Raw genomic sequence first — 23,512 nt, 5'->3', positions numbered from 1 at the left:
TCTGATTCGATGACCTTAGGCAGATCATGAGCGGGAGGGCATCTTGACCATCTTCTGGGCATGGAGAGGGGTCACTGGGGGTGTAGGGAGGTAGTTGTGAATTTCATGCACTGTGCAGGGGGTTGGACTAGATGACCCTGGTGGTCCCTTCCAACTCTATGATTCTATGACGTCCGCATAGGAACGTCTGATTTATTTAATGCCTGAAAGAGGATCAGAAAAATGGAAGGGTGGAGGAGAGCCCCTAGGGATGACACCACAACCGATGCATCACCCGAGTGTCAGAGTGTTTTACGGCAGGCGTGACTCATCCCAGGCTGGATGACAGGGTTGCTGTCGTTCGCGCTTGAAGGCAAAAACAGGTGAGTCAGGATTGCAGGCGCGCCTCCGCCCTCCAAGGTGTTTACGTGGTGCTTTATAGTTGTGCCTTTTGCCCGCTCGGGGGGCAGTTTTTGCCAACTGTGACGATAGCCAAATCGTCACTCGCCAAGGCGGTGTAGGCTGACAGGGAAGGCAGGCGGGAGACGTCCCATCACACTCCGTTCCGGGACGGGGAGTGCGATGCGGAAACTCCCAGAGGAGTGGGAAAAATGTGAGGCATTTAGGGTTTCCATTAAATAAAGGCAATATTTCACTCTCGCCCGCGTAAAGCTTGATTTCTAGAGTCCAGAGGCACTTTAAAGACGAACAAAGCGTATTCCAAAGATGATAAACATTTTCATCCGTGAAATCTTGCAGGGTAGGAGATCCTGCCATACCAGCTGACTGAAACATCTGGATGAGTCAGTAAAACGTGGCAGCTGGTTTCTTTTTCTTTTCTTTTTTTTTGTTTTGGAAATAAGTTTTATTTTTCCAGAAGACTGAAGAAGTAAATATAAAAAAGGCTGGTGGGGGATTACAATAATGCATCAAATCTTATATCAACCGTTCAATTATATTAAAAAATAATTATTATTATTATATATCTACACTGGGTGTGAATATACCTTATATCCCAGTTCAGTCGCTAACATGCTAGAATATATTTGTTCTCTGTTTCTATATTTCTGTTGAGCTCAACGTGGTGGCCGGTTTCGAATCAAGCAGCTCAGCATTCTTTTGGCAAGGGTGGGGTCAAAATGCCCTGCAGCCGTTGGGCATGTTGGCTCTTAAATGTAGGCGAAACGGTGTCAGCGGATGGTGAAATCACTTGTGCCAAGCAGCTTTCTTTTTTTTATTTATATATATATATATATATATATATATATATATATATATATATATATATATATATATATATATATATAATTTTCAGTAACAAATTATAAATCACATAAACAAATAACAAAAAAACAATACAAAAATACAAAAAATACAAAAAGATCACTTATACTACAATTTTTCATCTTCTATTATACTATCATAAACTAAACAGTGCCCATTATAAACTAAACAGTGCCAATTATAAACTAAACAGATTATAATGGTCAGATACCTTCGCTTTGAGCTCATGTCGGCCCATTTTCTTTCTTGAGCGCGGGGTAATTATCCCCCCCCCCAAAAAAAGTCAGTGGGACGCCTCCCCCCATATTTCCCCTATTGTCCATCTACAATTAGGGCTATTGTGCAGGGGTCCCGGCGCTCCCGGGAATCCTAGCTTCTTCGTTTTTCACCGCACGGCTTGGCCTATTTTCCGCCGGGGTGCACAGTGAATACCAGCTTTGGAAAAGGTAATGAGGTTTTCATGGCAGGGGAGAGGGAGGAGGGAAAGGGGTTCTATCCGAGTCCATCTGCTTCGGGTCAAGCATCTGCTTCGTTGGCCAACATACCCAACGGTTGCCTTTTTTCCTGGCAACCGTTAAATAACGCGGAGAAAAACGAACCTGCCCAAATTTCACGCCTTGGCCTAATTCCGTTTGGGCACGCCGACGTTTCTCATTGATAAACTAGCTGCAGCTAGTCCGCTCAGGATCTGAAGGTTTATGCAGCGTCCTCCACTTCTCCTCGGTGGGGTTGCCAACCTCCAGGTCCTGGGATTCAAAGAGAAAGCACTAGAATAAATGCACCTATAATAAGGACAATAAATAAATACTCAATTGCTGTTAGAAAAATATATTAACAATGTAGAACGCTCAAAATCATAAAGTCCATACAAAAAATATGTTACAATAAAGCACGTTGCGTTCTTTTGTATTATGCTTATGCTGGACCTGTTGGTCTAAATCCTTTTTACAACTGCGGTTGCCCTTGTGAGGTTTCTCCTCTTAATATATTTTTCTAACAGTATTTATTTATTGTCCTTATTATAGGTGCATTTATTCTAGAGCTTTCTTTTTGAATCCCAAACTCCTGTTTAAGCACTTACAGCCCGTTGTTTGATAACCTCCAGGTACTAGCTGGAGATCTCCTGCTGTTACAACTGATCTTCAGCCGAGAGAGCTCAGTTCCCCTGGAGAAAATGGCCCCCTTGGCAATTGGACTTGCAACCCTATTCTTCGGTGGGGCCGGGTGGAACCAGGGGAAAGATCCAGACTGGTAGCTGTGTGGAGACTGAGGCGACCCTACGGTTCTCAACCTCCAGGCGTGCTCCCAGAATTAACATGCATCTCTGGACTACAGTTCCCCTGGAGAAACCATAGAGCCTAGGAGAAAAGGGAAGTCCTACAGTGGCCGCCGGGAGCAGACGTTACAGGGCTTCCATTGCTCCTATGGTATACCATGCAGACTCTGTGGTATATACCATGAAGACTAGCTGAAATGAATGAGTGCGACTTAAAGTGCTTAAAGTGCGACTTAGCTGAAATGAATGAGTGCGACTTAAAGTGCTTAAAGTGCGACTTATGGTGACCCAACATGGTTTTCAAAGCAAGTGACTTTCAGAGGAATGCGGAGCCTCCTTCTGGGGGCAGAGCACCCCTTCTTTTCTAGGGCTCTCACATTAACTTGGATTCTGAACCGTTCCAACTTTCCGAAGGCTTTTCTTCCTCCTCCTCCTCTTCCCTCTGTTTCAAAATTAACACTTCAACCCCGATGAAGAGTTGGATGCCCTCCAGAGCTTGCGCAGGACTTTGTGGTTGTTCTGTTGGTTCTACTAAAGCAGTGGTTCCCAACCATTTTTTGACCAGGGACCACTAGGACTTTTTTGTTCGGTGCAGGGACCCCAAGGTTCAAAATAAAAATTCCGGGAATTTGAAAATAAACTTTAATCATAACTGTTAGTTAAACATTAAACTTAGAATTATATTTGAATATATATATTTTATAATAGAGAACTTTTAATTGAAAATATTAATTTATTATGGGTTTATAACTTTGTTTCGCGGACCTTAATTTAGTTCTCGCGGACCTCTGGGGGTCCATGGACCCCTGGTTGGGAACCAGTGTACTAAAGGTATGACGTGCCTTTTTTTCTGGCTGTCTCTCTCTCTCCTTCTAATGGATCGACCCAGCTTCCTGCAGTTTTTGAAAGGACAAAGCGAGCAACTGGTTTTTTCCTTGCTTGCTTATTCCGTGCTCTCCTCCCCCTCCTATGACTTCAAAAGAACCATAAATAACGTTCTGGAATTCAGAAAAGGGTATGTTATCCATAGCGTACCGATGACATGCGGAACAACACCTCGAACTGGAGCTGGGGAATTGTAAGTAATTGGATAGAGAGAAAAAGGGCAATTTCCTTGCCACAAAGTAAAATAACGGCGAGTCAGTTGAGAGCGTAGTGGAGCGGGACGTCTCCAGCTACCTTGACTGCCTGTCGTTCAGGCTGTGCCCATAATCAGGTTTTGCGTCAATCGGCCTGTAAGGAGTAGGGGGGTTTATGACCAGCTCTGCTTCTTCATCCTCCCAGCAGCGCCAGCAATCCTCCGGAATATCCTTTTCAAACACTGCCTGAACAGTGTAGGCATGCAAGCTTCTCTTTTCTCGTGAAAGAGCTCGTGGTTGCCCCGCCTGACCCAGCAGTGGAACCCCCAGAGAGGGGCGCTCCTCCGGAAAGTGCACCAGTTTTTCCCTGGGATGTATCCTAGCTACGCAGTCAACATAAGACCATAAAAGGGTGCCCCGCTGGATTAGACCAATGGTCCTTCTAGTCCAGCATCCTGTCTCCCACAATGGCCAACCAGTTCCTCTAGAGGCCCAACAACAGGGCATAGAGGCCAAGGCCTTCCCCTGATAGGAACATCAGAAGAGCCCTGCTGGATCAGACCAATGGTCCATCTAGTCCAGCATCCTGTCTCCCACAGGGGCCAACCAGTTCCTCTTGGGGTCCAACAACAGGGCATAGGAACATCAGAAGAGCCCTGCTGGATCAGACCAATGGTCCATCTAGTCCAGCATCCTGTCTCCCACAGGGGCCAACCAGTTCCTCTTGGGGTCCAACAACAGGGCGTAGAGGCCGAGGCCTTCCCCTGATAGGAACATCAAAAGAGCCCTGCTGGATCAGACCAATGGTCCATCTAATCCAGCATCCTGTCTCCCACAGGGGCCAACCAGTTCCTCTTGGGGTCCAACAACAGGGCATAGGAACATCAGAAGAGCCCCGCTGGATTAGACCAATGGTCCTTCTAGTCCAGCATCCTGTCTCCCACAATGGCCAACCAGTTCCTCTTGGGGTCCAACAACAGGGCGTAGAGGCCGAGGCCTTCCCCTGATAGGAACATCAGAAGAGCCCTGCTGGATCAGACCAATGGTCCATCTAGTCCAGCATCCTGTCTCCCACAGGGGCCAACCAGTTCCTCTGGAGGCCCAACAACAGGGCGTAGAGGCCGAGGCCTTCCCCTGATAGGAACATCAGAAGAGCCCTGCTGGATCAGACCAATGGTCCATCTAATCCAGCATCCTGTCTCCCACAGGGGCCAACCAGTTCCTCTTGGGGTCCAAACAACAGGGCATAGGAACATCAGAAGAGCCCTGCTGGATCAGACCAATGGTCCATCTAGTCCAGCATCCTGTCTCCCACAGGGGCCAACCAGTTCCTCTTGGGGTCCAACAACAGGGCCTAGAGGCCGAGGCCTTCCCCTGATAGGAACATCAGAAGAGCCCTGCTGAAGCAGACCAATGGTCCATCTAGTCCAGCATCCTGTCTGCCACAGGGGCCAACCTGTTCCTCTGGAGGACCAACAACAGGGCATAGAGGCCGAGGCCTTCCCTTGGTAAGAACCTCAGAAGAGCCCTGCTGGATCAGACTGGTGGTCCATCTAGTCCAGCATCTTGTCTCCTTCAGTGGCCAGGAGAAAATAAGGCTGCACTAGTAGGCAGGAAGGACAAAGTGACAGGTAGAGAGTTTATTTAGTCCTTCTAGATCCCTACACGTTTTGGATACAGCTTCGTCAGGGGATCTTCTGTAGAGATCTCTCAGCTTCTACCAGTGGTCTATCTAGACTAGCATCCTGTTTCATTCAGTGGCCAACCAGTTGTCCCAGAGGGCCTATTGTGGGGAGGGGAAGGCAAGGCGATTGTGAGCCTCTTTGCAATTCCTTATAGAAATTGGGGTATAAAAACCAACTCTTCTTCTTTCAGAGCTTCAGAGAGCTGACCTCCTCCCCTTTCTTCCCCGCTTCTGCTCCTGGTCTCCTGAACTCTACAGTCTTTTATGCATAGCTGTTTCCCTCGCTGTTGCCCCTCCAATGAATTCAGGTCTTTGTGTGGATTACGCATGCCGTTTCCGACCGTCACAGGTCGCCTCGCTCTCCCCCTGCCTTCCCCGGTGGTTTGCCTGCGTTTTCAAATTTGAGATAAAACAGGTCCCCGAAAACACAGGGAAAGGCAGGGGGAGAGCGAGGCGACCTCCGACGGTCGGAAACGGCATGCATAATCAACACGAAGACCCGAAGCCGTTGGAGGGATGACGGTGAATGAAAGAGCCATGCATAAAAGGCCTACATTCCTGGCCCCCAAGCCCTTCAACCACCCCCCCAGGCCCCGCTCTCTTTCTCTTACTTGCCCAACAGCAACTAGAGTCTCAAATGCTGGGCTGGTAAATTCCTGGAGATTTTGGAGTGGAGGGTGGGGTTTCGAAGGGGAAGACCTCCGCAGGGCACAAGTCCCCCCCCTCCAAAGCAGCCATTTCTCCAGGGGAACTGATCTCTGTAGTCTGGATGAAGCGCCCAAAATAAAGGTATTTTATTGGTTCTTGTAGGTTATCTGGGCTGTGTGACCGCGGTCTTGGTATTTTCTTTCCGTGGTCTTGGTATTTTCTTTCCAGCCCGGATAACCTACAAGAACCAATGAACTCTGACCGTGAAAGCCTTCGACAAAGGTATTTTACCTGTGGCACTATTAACTGTCCCTGCGTACATTGGCAGGTGCAGGAATCCTCCCTTTTAGACGTGACGCCCATGTAGATACATGCGTGTCAAGAAACACACACCCCCTCTCTGCCTTCTCTTGCTTTCCTTCTTCACTCAAGTTTGCATAAAGCACATACACAAACATTCCTCAATGTGCAACATAGCGCGTTATCTATTACAAAGACCTTCGTGTCCCGGCAAAAGACTTTGCTTTGCAGAATCACTTGTTGATCTCGGTTGCCAAGAATGACACCCATGGGAACCGCAGGATTGTACCGTATTGAAATCCGCTGTTAGAAGTCTCTAAAGCTTGAACAATTCTAAGCAGCAATGGGATTCTTTCTTTTGCTTTTGGGCTGGAGAGATTTGATCCCAGCTTTGCATTGTTTAAATCGGCACCGTTAAACGGCAGAGCTGTAAAACTAACTCCTGATCTCCAGTGCGTTATCCTTTGATCAGACATAATGGGATAATGGGTTTTTTTTTTTTTTTGGCACAACATAAGATCAGTTGTAATAGCGGGACGCCTCCCGGTTGGCCACCCAATGCGGGGCACAGCGTCCTAGCGACCGTTTGCCTGCTGCGAGGTCCGAGTTCCTGGGCTCAAAGTAACGCTTTTAAAAGGCTGGTCTTCTTGGCAGGTAAATACAGGTGGGGATGTCGAGCCTCCTCCCCGGAGCTGAGGTGCGGCACTGTGAAGGATGCCGGAGAGGTTTGGGTTCCAGGATCCTTCGCAGCAATTACGGCCTCGCCGTGTCTTATGTAACCAGCTCTGCCCTTTGTTTTCCTGTTCCCTGGAAAAGAAAAGTCGACACCTTCGCTCCAAGGTTAAATGGTGGGCTGCATTTGACATTAGCAAAGTGGATTTTTTTTTAATTATTTTTTTGCAATCACAGTTCTGAAAGGCTCTGCGGGAAGAATCCGAGCGCTATAGTTCATTCCCATTACTCCCGGGGTCAGAATTGCAATTTCCCTGGCCTCAAGCAGTGTCTCCCCCTCCCCTCCCCAAAAAAGTATTTGAATTTCCGAGAACGATCAGCCTGGTCTGATTTCTTTTCCCCTGGTCAATAGCCGTCGGCACTTAAGTGGGATAATGACCCAGCAGAAAAGAAGTTTTCCTTGCTGGAAGAATTGTTTTGCATTGCCTAGCAATTGCTGGGATGGCGTGCCGACTCACACTTGTGAGAAGGATGTGGGGTTTGTAATGTTGCCGTTGGAATGGCGCACGGTACCCTGAGACCTGCTTGTTTCGCCAGGTTTGCGCTGGGGCGGACGGGGTACAGCAGATCGCTTTTCTCGATTTAAGCCCCGAGATGATTCTCTGGCTGATTGGAACCCGTCTCGCCCTTGGGGTCAGTCCAGAAGACTTGGGTTCGAATCTGTGTGGGGATGTCCAAGCTCGCCGGGCGACCTCGGGCCGGGCGCCCCCCTCTTAGCCTCGGTTTACCTCGCACGTTTGCTGCGAGAGAAAAATCGGAAGAGGAGAAAGCCATGCATGGATCTCGAGGGAGGGATACAAATGAGAGGATACTCTGAAAAAGGATGTGGAAGTTGACTTGAGCACTTGGGGGGAGGCGGTTCTTGAGGGCTCGTAGGCTTTCAAGAACATTGATGATCAAACCCAACCCCCTCAGTCAGGCCTAGGACCAGCTGGAAGCCGGCACCGTGATTTTAAAACTCGGAGTAGCATCATTCAAGCGATCAGCCCTCTTTGCAGGCACGTTCTGGACCAGTTATCGTTCCCAAATGTTTTTCCAAGGATGGCCGGCATTGAGTACATCTTCACCGGAGTGTGTCTGACCGCAGCGCCATTAGCTGCTTTCGGGGAATGGGTGGCGTTGGACTTCTCCAAAAGGCTGCAGATCACCCCAGCCACGCCCAAGCTGCAGATCGGAGTCTTCCAGAGAGGTGCAAAATTGAATTCAATTCAATTCAATTCAAAAACCTCTAGTGGCGTAACAAATCGTACAAGGTATTCCAGAATTTGACAAATGATAAAAACATCAATATCGAAATCTGTAGCAATAGATCTGAATGAAACGAGGTATGCCGGAGTACAGTGAATATAAGGTAAACCCATCCCAGACGGGCCACGAACCCCTCTTTCTAGAGGAGTTAGCTTAAAGCAGGAATCCGCGTTGAGGCAGCTCCCGCCGATGCCTTTCCTGATGTTTTTAGAAAGTTGGGGGGGGACCAAGTAGGGCTTTCCCCCAGCAAAGCTGCCGATTGGCCCCGGGAGATTTGCTTGGCTGTGCAGATTTTTGGAAACGCTGCTTTGGCGGCAGCTGCCACCACAGCACAAGATCGTCCCTGCGCGTACCGGGTACTATTTTAACTCATAGAACTTTTTTGATTGATGCCACCACGGCGGCTCGATTGATATATGCAGCTAAATGGAAGACAGTTGAGATACCAGACCAAAAAGACTGGATAAAATTGCTGGAATTGACCGAGATGGCAAAGCTTACAGCTTTGATAAATCAGAATGAACAATTTTTGGGGGGAATGGGAGGCTTGGAGCATGTACTCTGAAAATTATTTTTTATCGGGACCATTTAAAGGATACTCATTGATTTAACCCCTTATTCATACTTTGTATTAACTTTTAGATTAGGTATTGATTTCATAATGTTGGATACGACAAGAACAGATTAATTAAAATAATATTGGGGTTGGTTCTGTTAGCAAACGATTATACAATTTAATTTTAGACGGAAGAGGGAGAGGGGGAAGTCATTTGATTGTTAAATTGGAAATACTATTTGTTTTTCTCTTTATTATTATTATTATTATTATATTGTTTTTATGGATATATTAAATGAAGAAAAAATAAAAAAATATTTTTTTAAAAAAAAAGATCGTCACTGTGCGACTGAAGTTAGGATGTGGCAGCCCTTTTATAGTTGTGCTCACCACACTGTATCAGAATTGGGAAGGTGCTTGCAGGCTGAAAAGGGTTGGGGACCCCTGGCTTAGAGCTTGGTTTGTGTTGCGGAAGAGGGGGGTTTCTCCTTTAGCCGTGAAGTCCACACGAAGCTGAGTACTTTAGGAAAGAAAGAAATGCTCTTTATTGTAAATGGGAAAGGAAGAGTGTGAGCTCTAGCCCTGCGGCAAACCCATAAACGGATTCCAGCAGACGGCAAGTCCACGAAAGCAGTTTTATTGATTAGATTCGACAGGTTACAGAAGCCATATTCAGAATGGCACTAGTAAGGGGCTAAGGCAAGGCACATGGCATATATGGAAAAGCAAAAGGAGATAACCAGTAACCCAGGCAACCCAGGCTTTCCCTCGTAGATGCTAGGTAGCATCGCGGTGGTGTTTCCATGCGTCCTTTGCCGCTAACCCTTGGCATGTGCATTACTTCCAGGCGACTACTTTGGGATCCTCATGGAGGCCAAGGTGACCTGTTTCCCGTTCAGCGTACTGGACAACCCGATGTACTGGGGCAGTACCAGCATCTACCTGGGATGGGCCGTCATGTGAGTTTTCCAGCAATTACGCTGTCCTTATCGTCTCTTCGGGCCTCGCCGGCCAGGGTCTCCGGTCTCTCCTGCAGGCGCCGCAAAGCCTTTCGTCTGGGGAGGGTTTACTTGAATTCCCCACAAATTCCCCGTGAATTCCCCACAAAGCCAGCGTGTTGTAGTGGTTAAGAGCGGTGGTTTGGAGCGGTGGAGCCTGATCTGGAGAACCGGGTTTGAGTCCCCAACTCCTGCACGTGAGCGGTGGATGCTAATCTGGTGAACTGGATTTGTTTCCCCGCTCCTACACATGAAGCCAGCTGGGTGACCTTGGGCTAGTCACACACTCTCAGCCCCACCTACCTCCCAGGGTGTCTGCTGTGGGGAGGGGAAGGTGGTTGTAAGCCGGTTTGATTCTCCCTTAAGTGGTAGAGAAAGTCGGCATATAAAAAGCAACTCTTTTTCTTCTCCTCCTCCTCCTCCTCAAATTGCAAGCAAGGTGCAGTGGATAAGAGCGGCGGACTCTAACCTGGAGAACCGGGTTCGATTCCCCGCTTCTCTCACAGTTCTGTCTGAACTCTCTCAGCCCCACCTACCTCTGTTGTGGGGATTGTGTTGTGGGATTGTAAACTTCTCTGAGACTTCTGAGAGCAAAGTGGGGCATTAAAACCAACTTTTTCTTCAATGTTTTATTTGTTTACTTCATTTATTCCCTGAAGTGGCTGATGGCACTGATCCCCACAACCACATCCTTGCGAGGGAGGTTTATCATTATTGTCATCATCGTCAAAACATTTATGTCCTGCCTTTCCTTGTGATTCAAGGCAATTCTAAAACATTTTCAGTTGGCAGCAAAAAAAATAAAGTAGCACGCCTCAAATCTCTCTCCTCCTTAAAAGATGGCTACCATTCACACCCCCTCGAAAGCCATGATAAACAGGCAAAGGAGAACATTGAAGAAGGAGAAGGAGAAGAAGAAGAAGAAGAAAAGTTGGTTTTTATATGCTGACTTTCTTGACCTTTTACGGAGAATCAAACCAGCTTACAATCTCCTTCCCTTCCTATCCCCGCAACAGACACCTTGTGAGGTAGGGCTGAGAGAATGGGGGAACCAACCCGGTTCTCCAAATTAAAGTCCGCCGCTCATGTGGAGGAGTGGGGAATCAAATCCGGTTCTCCAGATTAGAGTCTGCCGCTCTTAACCACCACTCCACACTGTCCCCCCCCCAAAAAAAACCCTCAAATTGCAGTGTTTTATTTATTTGTTTACTTCATTTATTCCCCAAAGTGGTGTGACAGCAGAGATCCTCACAACGACAACCTTGTGAGGTAGGTTCGGCTGAGAGTGTGTGACCGACGCAAGGGTCCATGGCAGAGTGGAGGTTCGAACCCAGGTCCCCCCCTCCCCGATCCGAGTCCGGCAGTTTAGCCCCTGTGCCATGCTGGCTAGTAAATATGTTCATCGTCATAAATCTGCTCTTGCCTTTAGTTGGAAGCAAAAGGTAACATAGCACACCCCAAATCTCTCCCCTCCTTAAAAGGCGCCTCCCGTTCAGACCCCCTCGAAAGCTCTGGCAAACAGGCATTTCCTATGAGGAAAGGTTGAAGGAGCTGGGTATGTTTAGCCTGGAGAGGAGAAGACTGAGAGGGGATACGATAACCATCTTCAAGGACTTGAAGGGCTGTCACAGAGAGGATGGGGCAGAGTTGTTTTCTGTCGCCCCAGAAGGTCGGACCAGAACCAATGGGTTGAAATTAAATCAAAAGAGTTTCCATCTAGACATTAGGAAGAACTTTCTAACAGTTAGAGCGGTTCCTCAGTCGAGCAGGCTTCCTCGGGAGGTGGTGAGCTCTCCTTCCCTAGAGGTTTTGAAGCAGAGGCTAGATGGCCATCTGTCAGCAGTGCTGATTCTATGACCTTGGGCAGATCATGAGAGGGAGGGCATCAGCCTTCTTCTGGGCATGGAGTAGAGGGTCACTGGGAGTGTGTGGGGGGGAGGTAGTTGTGAATTTTTTGCATTGTGCAGGGGGTTGGACTAGATGACCCTGGGGGTCCCTTCCCACTCTTCTATGATTCTAAGTGGCAGGAGAGCCAACAGATGGCTGCCTGGCGACCGTAGTTGGCACACAGGGACCTACGGACGTACAAATGCCCACCAGCGACCTGCACGATCCCCAGTAACCCATCAGCCCCTGCCTAACATGAGCAGAATTTGGTGATTCTGTTACAATACAGGCTGGGGGAGAGGCCTGAAGGCCCGTTTTGGCCGGGGCCGATCTCACTGCCGTCACCGTGGCACCCGAAAGTCAAGGCTGTTTCTGTTTGCCGCGGGAGAACATGTCCCGTATGACCTCACGAAAGGGACCCGGAGCCCGTATCGGGTTTCCTCGCCCGAAGCATAACATTTTTGAAAAGCTCGCGGGGCGGGAGGAAATCGCCTCCTCCGCTCTTCACGGTGCTGCCAACTCCAAAGATGGGCAGATTTGGAGACGTTGGCCGCTCTTGCGACTGTAGATCACAGTCTCGAATGGAAATGTTCTTCGTTTTGATCCTTTGAGGAGCGGGGTTGATTTTATATGGCTCGCAAGTCATTTTTTCTGGTACGCTGTCTGTGGTAAGACCAATCAGGAAGAAAAGTGGGGTTTAAAAACCATCAATGATTTTAAAAGATTGTCAGAATAAAGCTCTGGTTTAAAAAAAAAAAAACGTAGCTCTTCTTCCAAAGAGTTTCCGGCTAAACAGTAGGAAGAACTTCCTGACAGTGAGAGCGGTTCCTCAGTGGAACAGGCTTCCTCGGGAGGTGGCGGGCTCTCCTTCCCTGGAGGTTTTGAAGCAGAGGCTCGATGGCCATCTGTCAGCAAGGCTGATTCTGTGACCTTAGGCAGATCACGACAGGAAGAGCAGGAAGGTTTGCATCAGTATTTGGCTCTCATGGCCCTTTCCTACATGCCCAGCATAATGCCGATCGCCACTTTGGGGTCAGGAAGCAATTTTCCTCCAGGCCAGATTGTCCAGAGATCCTGGGGGTGGGGTTACCTTCCTCTGGGCATAGAGCAGGGGTCACTGGAGGTGTGGGGGGGGAGGCAGTTGTGAATTTCCTGCATTGTGCAGGGGGTTGGACTAGATGACCCTGGGGTCCCTTCCAACTCTATGATTCTTTATTTATAAAATGTCTACGCTGCCTCTCCAGAGAACCTGCTGGAGGCGGCGTACAAAGTTGAGTATAATAAAATAAAGCAGCGCAAAAACTATTAAAATGAGCAAGCTATTTAAAATCCAGCCGTTGCAACCCAACTAGAGCATAAAACCAGTTTAGCGGTCTAAAACGAGCAAGGTAAAATAACCTTCAAGCTAGATGCAGACAGTAAAAAGAATTTTAAAAGGTGGAATCCCTTAGCTGAAAAGCTGGATAGAAAGAAATGTGTCGCCTGGTATCTGAAACACAGCAAAGAAGGCACCAGGGGAGACTAAAGAGTGAGGGCACGCTGCAGCTGAGAAGCCACCGCTGAGAAGGCCCCGTCTGTGTTCACCGCCTGTCTTTCCCCTGAAGGCCGGGGCCCAGGGAGCAGGGCTTCTGAGGAAGATCTTAGCCCACAGGCTACACGACTTCCCAGATTCTCCCCAACCAAATTTCTTCTTGGGTTTTGGGTTTCCAAACTGCCAAGTTTCGTTTCTGAACTGACACATTAGGGATTTCCTATTGGTCTTTTACACACACACACCCAGGGCCATCTTAATGCATGGGCCCGATGGGCACTTGCCCGGGGCCCCCACGAGCATAGGGGCCCTATGCTAATCTGTGTATGTTAAGTGACTTGCCATAAATAAATACTATTATCGACCATTTACTTTTTATTCCTGTGAATGGTTGTCGTAGGGGCCCCAGCACACTGGTTTGCCCAGGGGCCCATAATGCTGTTAAGACGGCCCTGCCCACCCCCCAAAAAAGTGTTGTAGGTATCAGAGTATGCTACCCCTTTGGTTCCCGCACTTCTTTTTCTTGCTTTGTGTTACCAGTGATGCATATGCTCATAGATAGAAACACGACCAAACAGCAATCTTGCTGTCATTGTGTATATGAATCAAGATCGTGCCTGCGTGTGTGTGGTGTTTTACCAATGCCTAGGACTGCAGCTAACACATTGCACAAAAAAGCATCTTGATGCATTCATACTTAAGACTGCAGCAGTTTCTTTTTTGTAGTGTTTTTATCCAGGCTGGCTCGATAGAAGAGCCAATCATCATTGTTACAGTCAAAGGCTGGCGTTCATACAAATGACCATCAGTAGTTATAAATGAACTGAACTGGCCCTGAAAGCTAAAATGACTAAACTGAGGCTATTGTATGGTCACATTATGAGAAGAGAAGAGTCATTGGAAAAGACAATCATGCTAGGAAAAGTGGATGGCAGCAGGAAAAGAGGAAGACCCAACAAGAGATGGATTGATCCTATAAAGGAAGCCAAGGCCCTCAGTTTGCAAGGACTGAGCAAGACTGTTAAGGACAGGACGTTTTGGAGGACTTTGATTCATAGGGGCGCCATGAGTCGGAAGCAACTTGACGGCACTTAACACGCACACAAAGTCAGAAACGGAGCAACGAGAAAAAGGAAACTGTATAAAACCAGAAGCTAAGAACCCTGATTGAACGTATTCGCTAATGATAGCTATATAGCTGTCATAAGTAAATTATGTGCACCTCAGCTACAATGTTAGTACTGTGTATATAAGGCCATTCATCCACTTCCCTACTTGGAAGAGTTTGAAGAGCCATAAAAGGGATTGAAGGCGCTGGGAGTGGTGGGAAATTGCTTTGGCTCCAGTTCTGCAATTAAATTTAGAAACTGTCCTGGCTGAACCGGAATTACGGGTGGGCGAAACGCTGTGTTGATCAGACTTCCAGCCCGATAGCGGGGGACGGAATGGAAAGTCCATTCATCCGTGAAGATAACTTACAGTTTAGGAAACAAAGGATACTCCTTCTTGCCAGGTGTTTAAAGAGGGGAATGTTTTCGTTTTCATGGCCGATTACCAGAACGCAGCCAGGGTGGTGTAGTGGTTAAAATCATAGAACCATAGAGTTGGAAGGGACCACCAGGGTCATCTAGTCCAACCCCCTGCACAATGCAGGAAACTCACAACTACCTGCCCCACATACACCCAGTGCCCAGAAGATGGCCAAGATGCCCCCCTCTCATGAACTGCCCAAGTTCATAGAATCAGCCTTGCTGACAGATGGCCATCTAGCCTCTGCTTAAAAACCTCCAGGGAAGGAGAGCTCACCACCTCCCGAGGAATCCTGTACCACTGGGGAACCACTGTAACTGTTAGAAAATTCTTCCTAATGTCTAGACGGAAACTCTTTTGATTTAATTTCAAGCCGTCGGTTCTGGTCCGACCTTCTGGGGCAACAGAAAACAACTCGGCACCATCCTCTATGTGAGCACCCTTCATGTCCTTGAAGATGGTTATCATATCCCTTCTCAGTCTTCTTCTCTTCAGGCTAAACATACCCAGCTCCTTCAACCTTTCCTCATAGGAAGAATTTTCTAACAGTTAGAGCGGTTTCTCAGTGGAACAGGCTTCCTCGGGAGGTGGTGAGCTCTCCTTCCCTGGAGGTTTTTAAGCAGAGGCTAGATGGCCATCTGTCAGCAATGCTGATTCTGTGACCTTAGGCAGAGGATCAGAGGGAGGGCATCTTGGCCATCTTCTGGTCACTAGGTGTGGGGGGGGGAGGTAGTTGTGAATTTCCTGCATTGTGCAGGGGGTTGGACTTGATGGCCCTGGTGGTCCCTTCCAACTCTATGATTCTATGATTCTAGTCACAGTTCTCTCCGAACTCTCTCAGCCCCACCTACCTCACAAGGTGTCTGTTCTGAGGAGGGGAGGGGAAGGCGATTGTAAGCCGGTTAGAGACTCCTTAAACATAGAGAAAATGGGGGGGGGTATAAAAACCAACTCTTCTTCTTCATCTGCACATGCTTATCTTTGCTCAGTGGGGGGGGGGAGTTGGTGGGACACCACCACCCCCAGGATCCCCCCTCCTCAGCTTAACCTACCCCCCAGGAGTGTCGTTGGGGGGAAGAATGGAAGGGAATGAATGGAAGACGGCAGAACGACATTCGAAGCCGCTCTGGGGAGTAAAGAGGGGTGTAAGTCAATATCCAGTTCCCAGCGCTCTAACTCTTTGTCTCAGACTCTAGTTAGACTCCTCTAAATGTTACATTTCCCATATGGGAAGCGAGATCCCACACAGGGAGATGTCTGGGTTAATTTTTTTTTTAAGTTTCCATGCAGTTGTTTACATGCGCCCGAACTTTGCAATTCTGTCAAGGGTGTCTGGGGCATTATTCCTTTCCCATCCATCATGCCCCCTGATTTTTACACACACATAAAGAATCCGAGGGACCGCGGGGGAACTATGGCTGTGAAGTCCTCCGAGCAAAAAGAGTCCCGTTGACAGATGATAAATCTTTCTCCTCCCGGTCTCATTGTTTTGCTCTGGGAGTTTTCGGGACTTCGACGCCGGAGGGTTTTGCCTGACATAATTTAATTTGCCTCTACACCCCCAAAGACTCTTTTCAGCGTCGCCTCGCAGTAGTAATGGGAAAAAACCGTTCCGTTCTTGCCTTAAATCCTGTTTAGCACACATTCATGGCTCGAAGCAAACCCCGAGGGCGGGTTCTGCATTATCCATTCAGTCTGGGATTGCCGGGAGTTCTGCGTCGATGTGTGTTCTTCTTCACTCGTCATAGCGCAGCATCATGGGCTTTGTAGTTTTAAGGCTGCCTTTGGTCACCAAACCTAAAAAAAAGGATATTGCGGAGCTTGAGAAGGTACAGAAAAGAGCAACCAAAATGATCAGGGGGTGGGAGCAACTGCCCTGTGAGGAGCGGTTAAAACGCTTAGGGGCTGTTCAGCTTGGAAAGAAGGTGGCTAAGGGGAGACATGAGAGAGGTCTATACAATTAGGCGTGGTGTGGAGAGAGTGGGCAGGGAGAAGCTTTTCTCCCTCTCTCATAATCCCAGAACGCGGGGTCATCTGCTGAAGCTGGAGGGTGGGAGATTCAAAACTGATAAAAGGGAGTATTGGTTCACACAACGCAGAGTTAAATTGGGAAACTCCCTACCCCAGGGTGTGGTGATGGCTTTAAGAGGGGAGTGTTCATTGAGGCTATGCATGGCTACTAGTCAAAATGGATACTAGTCATGATGCATACCAATTCTCTCCAGGATCAGAGGAGCATTGCCTATTATATCAGGTGCTTTGGAACACAGGCAGGACGATGCTGGTGCAGTTGTCTTGTCTGGGGGCTTCCTGGAGGCACCTGGTTGACCACTCTGTGACCAAACTGCTGGACTTGATGGGCCTGGGTCTGATCCAGCAGGGCTGTTCTTATGTTCTTATTTGTTCTTTCTGTGGTGCATGATTCTGTTGGCCAAGAATGAAAACGAATGCTTATTGCCATGGAATCATCCCAAAAAAGAGTCGTTGCCCCCTCCCTTCCTCCTTGTAGGCCTCCTGGAAAATTATCTGGTTGGCCACTGTGGGGAAACTATATGAATCTTTGGACTGATCCAGCAGGGCTCTTCTTGTGCCCTTGATCACTGAGAATGGAGCCTGCATGATTAGTGGCAGCGTACCTCGGAGTTGGTAGCCAAGTGATAGCTTTTTCCATCCTACAGACTTCCTGGAAGTAGCTGACTGGCTACTGTGGGAAACAGGACAATTTATTTATTTTATTGCATTTGTCATCCGTCTTACGTATGGTGACTCAAAGCAGATTGCAAAATTATGAAACGCTGTAAGTGCATACAGTAAGCTAGAGCTGGATAACGCACCTTGAGAAGGGAGAACCGAAGACGGTATCATGCATCTAATAAACAGGGTAGAAGATAACGGAAACAGAGACAGTATAGTAACATCCAAGGGACAATGCTGTATTTATTTGATTCATTTATACTTTGCCTTTCTCCCCAATGAGCATACATCATTCTCCCCTCCCCCCGTCATCTGTGCAACAACCACCCCTGCGAGGTAGGCTAGGCCAAGAGTATCTGACCGGCCCAAGGTCACCCAGCACACTTCCATGGCACAAATGGAGGTTTGAACTCCCAGATACTAGAACGACACTCTTAACCACTACACCTGGGTCTCCCAGATACTAACCCGACGCTCTTAATACTACACCCCACCGGCTCCTTGGGGCAGCAATAGCCTGTAATTTTCACAGGCAATTAAAACTACAACCCTATTCCCTTTGTAAAAAAGTACCACGTTTTGATCTAGCGGGGTCCTTCTCATTTTCACGAAACAGTTGTAGCATTGGGGGTGGGGGGAGATTTTCATTTGGACTGTAGCAATCGCAGCGACATCCTTTTCCTCCCATCCCCGGTCGAGCTTTGAAAATCTCAGTCGTTGCGTTTAGCCTAGTTCTCGGGATGAAATCACCCCGGCCCAACAATGGGGAATAAGCAGTCTCGGCATGATCTCCCCCTCCCCGTCTTTTTTGTGATCTCCGTTCCCGTTTTGGGCCGGCGTTTAACCCACATCTCCTTGCATCGGTGATTTGACCTTATTATCGATCCCCCGAGCGTCCATCGTTCGGCGCCGTCCGCATTGTGTACGCCCGATAACCCGTCGCAACGGTAATCTTTCCCGCTAGGCGCTGCCCTGGTGCCTGCTTGACATCATTCCTTTTGTCTTGTGCGCCGTGACCCATTTCGAAACGGCCAGCTCAGCCCAAGGCAGGGGGCGGGGAACAGAACGAGGCCCGGGTTTCATCCGGACAAAGCCGTCTCCTAACTGGGCTCGGACAAAAAAACGCTGTCGCCGACCGGGCATCGCTCAAAGGAAAAGGTGCATCATGGTTAGAGGGAACCTCAGTCCGGCCAAAGCACCGGGGGGAAAGTCATTTGTATTTCATTCAATGGGTTTGTTAGTTCTGGTTTGACAGGGGGTCTCTCTCGAATGGTGTTCTTTGCTGATGGCATTGTCGGAAGTCAGAATGTGTAGAGCTGAAGTTAACCTAGTAGAGGTGAAAGTCATATGGTGTGTGCAGCTACAACCTGGAGGATGGCCAAGTCGAGAGAGCCAGTGTGGCTCAGGGGTAAGAGCATCTGCTTGGCACGCAGAAGGTCCCTGGTTCAATCCCCAGCATCTCCAGTTAAAGGGACTAGGCAAGTAGGTGATGTGAAAGACCCCTGCCTGAGACCCTGGAGAGCCACTGCCAGTCTGAGTAGACAATACTGTCTTTGATGGGCCAAGGGTCTGATTCAGTACAAGGCAGCTTCATGTGTTCATGTGTGGTGTAGTGGTTAAGAACGGTGATTTGGAGCGGCATGCTCTAATCTGGAGAACCGGGTTTGATTCCCCACTCCTCCACTTGAAGCCAGCTGTCAGAGTTACACTGAGTTACACGGTTACCCAGTTACTCAGGAAGTCAGAATGTGTAGAGCTGAAGTTAACCTAGTAGAGGTGAAAGTCCTATGGTGTGTGCAGCTACAACCTGGAGGATGGCCAAGTCGAGAGAGCCAGCGTGGCTCAGTGGTAAGAGCATCTGCTTGGCATGCAGAAGGTCCCTGGTTCAATCCCCGGCATCTCCAGTTAAAGGGACTAGGCAAGGAGGTGATGGGAAAGACCCCTGCCTGAGACCCTGGAGAGCTGCTGCTGGTCTGAGTAGACAATACTGACCTTGATGGACCCAGGGTCTGATTCAGTATAAGGCAGCTTCATGTGTTCATGGCTTTACTTATGTTCTGGGGAGGGGCCATGGCTCAGTGATAGAGCATCCGCTTGGCATGCAGAAGGTCCCAGGTTCAATCCCCGGCATCTCCAGTTAAAGGGACCAGGCAAGTAGGTGATGAGAAAGACCCCTGCCTGAGACCCTGGAGAGCCGCTGCCGGTCTAAGTAGACAATACTGTCTTTGATGGGCCAAGGGTCTGATTCAGTATAAGGCAGCTTCATGTGTTCATGTGTGGTGCAGTGATTAAGAACGGTGATTTGGAGCGGCATGCTCTAATCTGGAGAACCGGGTTTGATTCCCCACTCCTCCACTTGAAGCCAGCTGGGTTAGTCACAGCTCTCTTAGAGCTCTCTCAGCCCCACCTACCTCACAGGGTGTCTGTTGTGGGGAGGGGGAAGGGGAGGTGATTGTAAGCCGGTTTGATTCTTCCTGAAGTGGTAGAGAAAGTCGGCATATAAAAACCAACCCTCCTTCTTCCTCTTCAATGAGGAGGATTTCGGAGCCAGAGGGAAACGAGGGAAACTACGAGGAAGATGGGCAGAGAGACCCTCACTGGCTGTTGCCTGGGCAAGGGTTTTGACCTGAAAAAGCCTGGAGGAGCCCACAGGCTGCTAGAGATGGAGAGGGGAGTGAGGCGGAGGCAGTGCTAAGGTGGGGCCGTGGCTCAGTGGTAGGTCACCTGCTTTGCATGCAGAAGGTCCCGGGTTCAGTCCCCAGCATCTCCAGTTAAAAGGACCAGGCATTCGGTGACATGAAAGATCTCAGGACCCTGGACAGCAGCACCTGTCGGTCAGAGTACACGACCCGCCTTGACAGACAGAAGCTCTGATTCTGTCGGGAGGCGGCTTCATTTGGGGTGGGGGCTTCCCAGTGGGCGGAGCCCCCATTTTGTATGCAGAAGGTCCCGGGTTCAATCCCCTAGTCTGGCCTGCATCTCAGCCCTAGTTTGGGAGCCAGCGTGGTGTAGTGGTTAAGAGCGGTGGTTTGGAGTGGTGGACTCTGATCTGGAGAACCGGGTTCGATTCCCCACCCTTCCACATAAGCGGTGGAAGCTAATCTGGTGAACCGCACTTATTTAAAAAAATAAACCATGGAAAATCCCCCCCAAAACCCGTTTTATGTGTGTTGTTTTTTCCTTGTAACATGTTACTGTTTTGCATTTCAACCTTATTAGAAATGTTCTACCGCTTAACGTTTACAGGAGCATGCTAAGGTGGTACATTGCGTGGTGTCGTGGTTAAGAGCAGTGGTTTGGAGCAGTGGACTCTAATCTGGAGAACCTGGTTCGATTCCCCCACTCCTCCGTATGAGCGGCGGAGGCTAATCTGGTAAACCGGGTTGGTTCCCCCACTCCTACACATGAAGCCAGCTGGGTGGCCTTGGGCTAGGCACAGCTCTCTCAGCCCCACCTACCTCACAGGGTGTCTGTTGTGGGGAGGGGAAGGGAAGGAGATTGTAAGACGCTTTGATTCTTCCTTAAGTGGTGGAGAAAGTCGGCATATAAAAACCAACTCTTCTCCTTCTTCTTCTCGCCTCCTTGTTACTCAAGGTTGCTCTTGGATAGCAGCAGGTTTCACTCCTCGATTGCCTCAAGGAAAACTGGCCTGGCCGTTCCATCTCCTGCAAGCGGAGCACTGTCTTAGTGAAACCTCGAGGCGGTCGACAAAGGGTTAGGCCGGGAGGCCGTTTTGGCCAAGTGGCCGGCGCCCTTTGGCAAAGGATGGTGGCCAAAAAGAGAGAGAGTTGGGGAACACGGCACGATGCTGGGTGCCATTTGGCGGTTGAGCTCACCCGCCGCGGCCTCCTGTTCCAGTGACTCAGTTGCGCCTTACGTAAGACCTTTCTCCGAGTACAATGGCACAAAACCCACTTACCTTCTCCTGTGTTTTCTTCTGCCCTTTCAAAACCAGGCTCGCGAGTCCAGCTGGTCTCCTCCTGACCGCAGTCGTGGCTCTGTGCTACACAATTGCTCTGCGGTACGAAGGGTGAGTTTGTTTTGGCACTCGGCGGGCGGAAAAAGCAATTGCCCGCGGCTTTCAGAGAACTGCTCCAAGAGGGTCGTTCGAGTGAACCTGTTTCGTGCGTTTCCCCGCTGTCGACGGGCTACAAAGGTTCCTGCCCATCAAGACGGCCGTGCCATCTGTCTCGGGGACGGCTGCTCGGATAGCGGAGGGCTCTCCAAGGCCTTAATTCCAAACGATATATTTTGTTTCACATTGGTCCTCTGGCTTTTAGCCAGACGTCAGCCGCGGGTTCCCTGTTGGGAACGCAGCTCCCACGTGCACAGGGGCCCACCTTAGAGTGTGAGAACGGCACATGAGGAGAGTGGACTTCTGACTCTTCCCCCCTGACCATCATTTTCCCGACCCAGAACAACCCTGGGGTGCAAAATTTGCCTGCTGGGGAAATAGGCATAGCCTATTGACCTCTATCATGTCTAAAAAGCTGGCTGTTTTATCCACATTCTCTTTCGGCGTTCAGGTGGCCGAAGACTTATCTCCCCATCTCATTCTTATGTCTCCTTTTCTTTCCTCCCCAAAACCTTTCCCCTTCCCCGATCCCGCCCCCCCATTTCCCAAATTACAGGCCATTCACCGAACAAATCTATCGCCAGAAAGCAGCCAAGAGCAAATAGCCGCAGCTGCACTGGAAGCAGAGTCCCAGGAACAAGCAAGCAAGCAAAAGAACGGGGTGGTTTGGAAGCATGAACCCAGTCTGCCGTGGCCAGCGGCCCGCCACCCATGCAGGACAATTTGACAGGCTACGAAGGTTCACGCTGACGTTTAATTACGCGTTGCTGAAAACTTTTCAAAAGTCCCTTTGAGGTGGAAGGCCGGGGCGGAGGGGGGGTGGGCTTCGACACTTCGCAGACCCACCCACGACTCCCAGGCGGGGGGGCCTTTCTCACGAGGAGCCCGTCTCCACCTCTCCCTTTCAGCGGGTTCCATTAAGTGCGGAAGTTTGAATGGGCTGATTATAGGCTTGGGAAGTGTCGAGAACGGGCGCCGCAGGTAAACTGCCGGAGCATTTTTATGGAACCACGCGCACACATGGGGGGAAAGAACAAAAAGGACAGCATATGCACACGCCTCGGAGGGGAGCCATCAGGCGCAAGGCGCATGCAGCCAGCACATGCATTGGCGGGTTGCAACTGCCGTCTTTTAGGTGATATGAGTAACAATTGGAGAAAGTATGTGGTGTGTAAAATCCGTCTTGGTGCTTCACCCTTTCAAGCCATCCTCTCTCCTGGTCATAAACGATTCAACCTCTCTCTTCTTCTTTTTGCACTACCAGCCCACAATCTGCCTCTGCCACTGCGGAGCACTCAGTGCATGTTTCCGGCATCCAGCCGTTCGCAATGGGTGAGAGGCATAATTGTGGCTGGTTTGCTGGGGCACGTATATGCTCGAGTCCTCGGAAGCAAAATTTCACTGCACGCAGAAGGCTAGACGAAGCCCTTTTCCCTTGTGGAATAGTTTTCCTGTGTTTCTCCTTAAAATTGAAACACACATCTCCCGCTCTGTCCCCGCCTGGGCCGTCTCAGTGGTCCAGCCCATCAAAAACTGCCTCTTTTGTATCAAGCACCGTCCGCCCCTTACATGCTAGCCAAAAAATACCACCCATTGCCAACCTTCTTTCACTGCTGGTGCCAGCTGTTTGCCCTTTTCTGCCTGCCCCGGTTATCTTGGCCGCCATTGGCTGCTCCGCTTGAGTGTCACCGCAGCGCTCTGCAGCCTCCAACTGCCATTGGCTTAGCTGCTGTGACGTCACGGAGAGCCTGGGGCTGCCCAGGCCCAAGAAGCTGAATGGAAAGTGCGGACTGCAGTGTAGGTAACGGAGTAGGTTAAACTAGAGATGTTAATGGTCTAAATGCGTGGGGCTTCTAAAGCCGCACCGCAGCGTTAGTTTACGAAGGCGAATTTGCATGCCCTGGATTCACAACCAGCAAATCCAGACCGAGAAGTTCCTGGGAAGCCCAAAACTACTGTGGTGTGACCTTTGCCAAAATTGGAAGTGTGCAGTGTGGCCGTTGCAAACCTA

The 23,512-nt window shown here is 49.3% G+C and overlaps 1 protein-coding gene across 1 annotated transcript in view; it reads left to right on the top strand.

Moving 5' to 3' along the window:
• The window catches only part of PEMT (phosphatidylethanolamine N-methyltransferase), a 66,142-nt gene extending 44,025 nt beyond the window's left edge, over positions 1-22,117 (top strand). The window contains exons 5-7 of the mRNA XM_056866423.1: positions 9,634-9,745; positions 21,382-21,456; positions 22,058-22,117. Coding sequence (XP_056722401.1) covers positions 9,634-9,745; positions 21,382-21,456; positions 22,058-22,106 — 236 coding nt within the window. The 3' untranslated portion in view covers positions 22,107-22,117. The remainder of the gene's footprint in view (positions 1-9,633; positions 9,746-21,381; positions 21,457-22,057) is intronic.
• Positions 22,118-23,512: the final 1,395 nt, after the last annotated feature.

The sequence above is a fragment of the Euleptes europaea genome, chromosome 21, assembly GCF_029931775.1.
Source record: "Euleptes europaea isolate rEulEur1 chromosome 21, rEulEur1.hap1, whole genome shotgun sequence".
Classification (NCBI taxonomy): domain Eukaryota; kingdom Metazoa; phylum Chordata; class Lepidosauria; order Squamata; family Sphaerodactylidae; genus Euleptes; species Euleptes europaea.
This window is presented reverse-complemented; position numbering and strand designations above follow the sequence as displayed.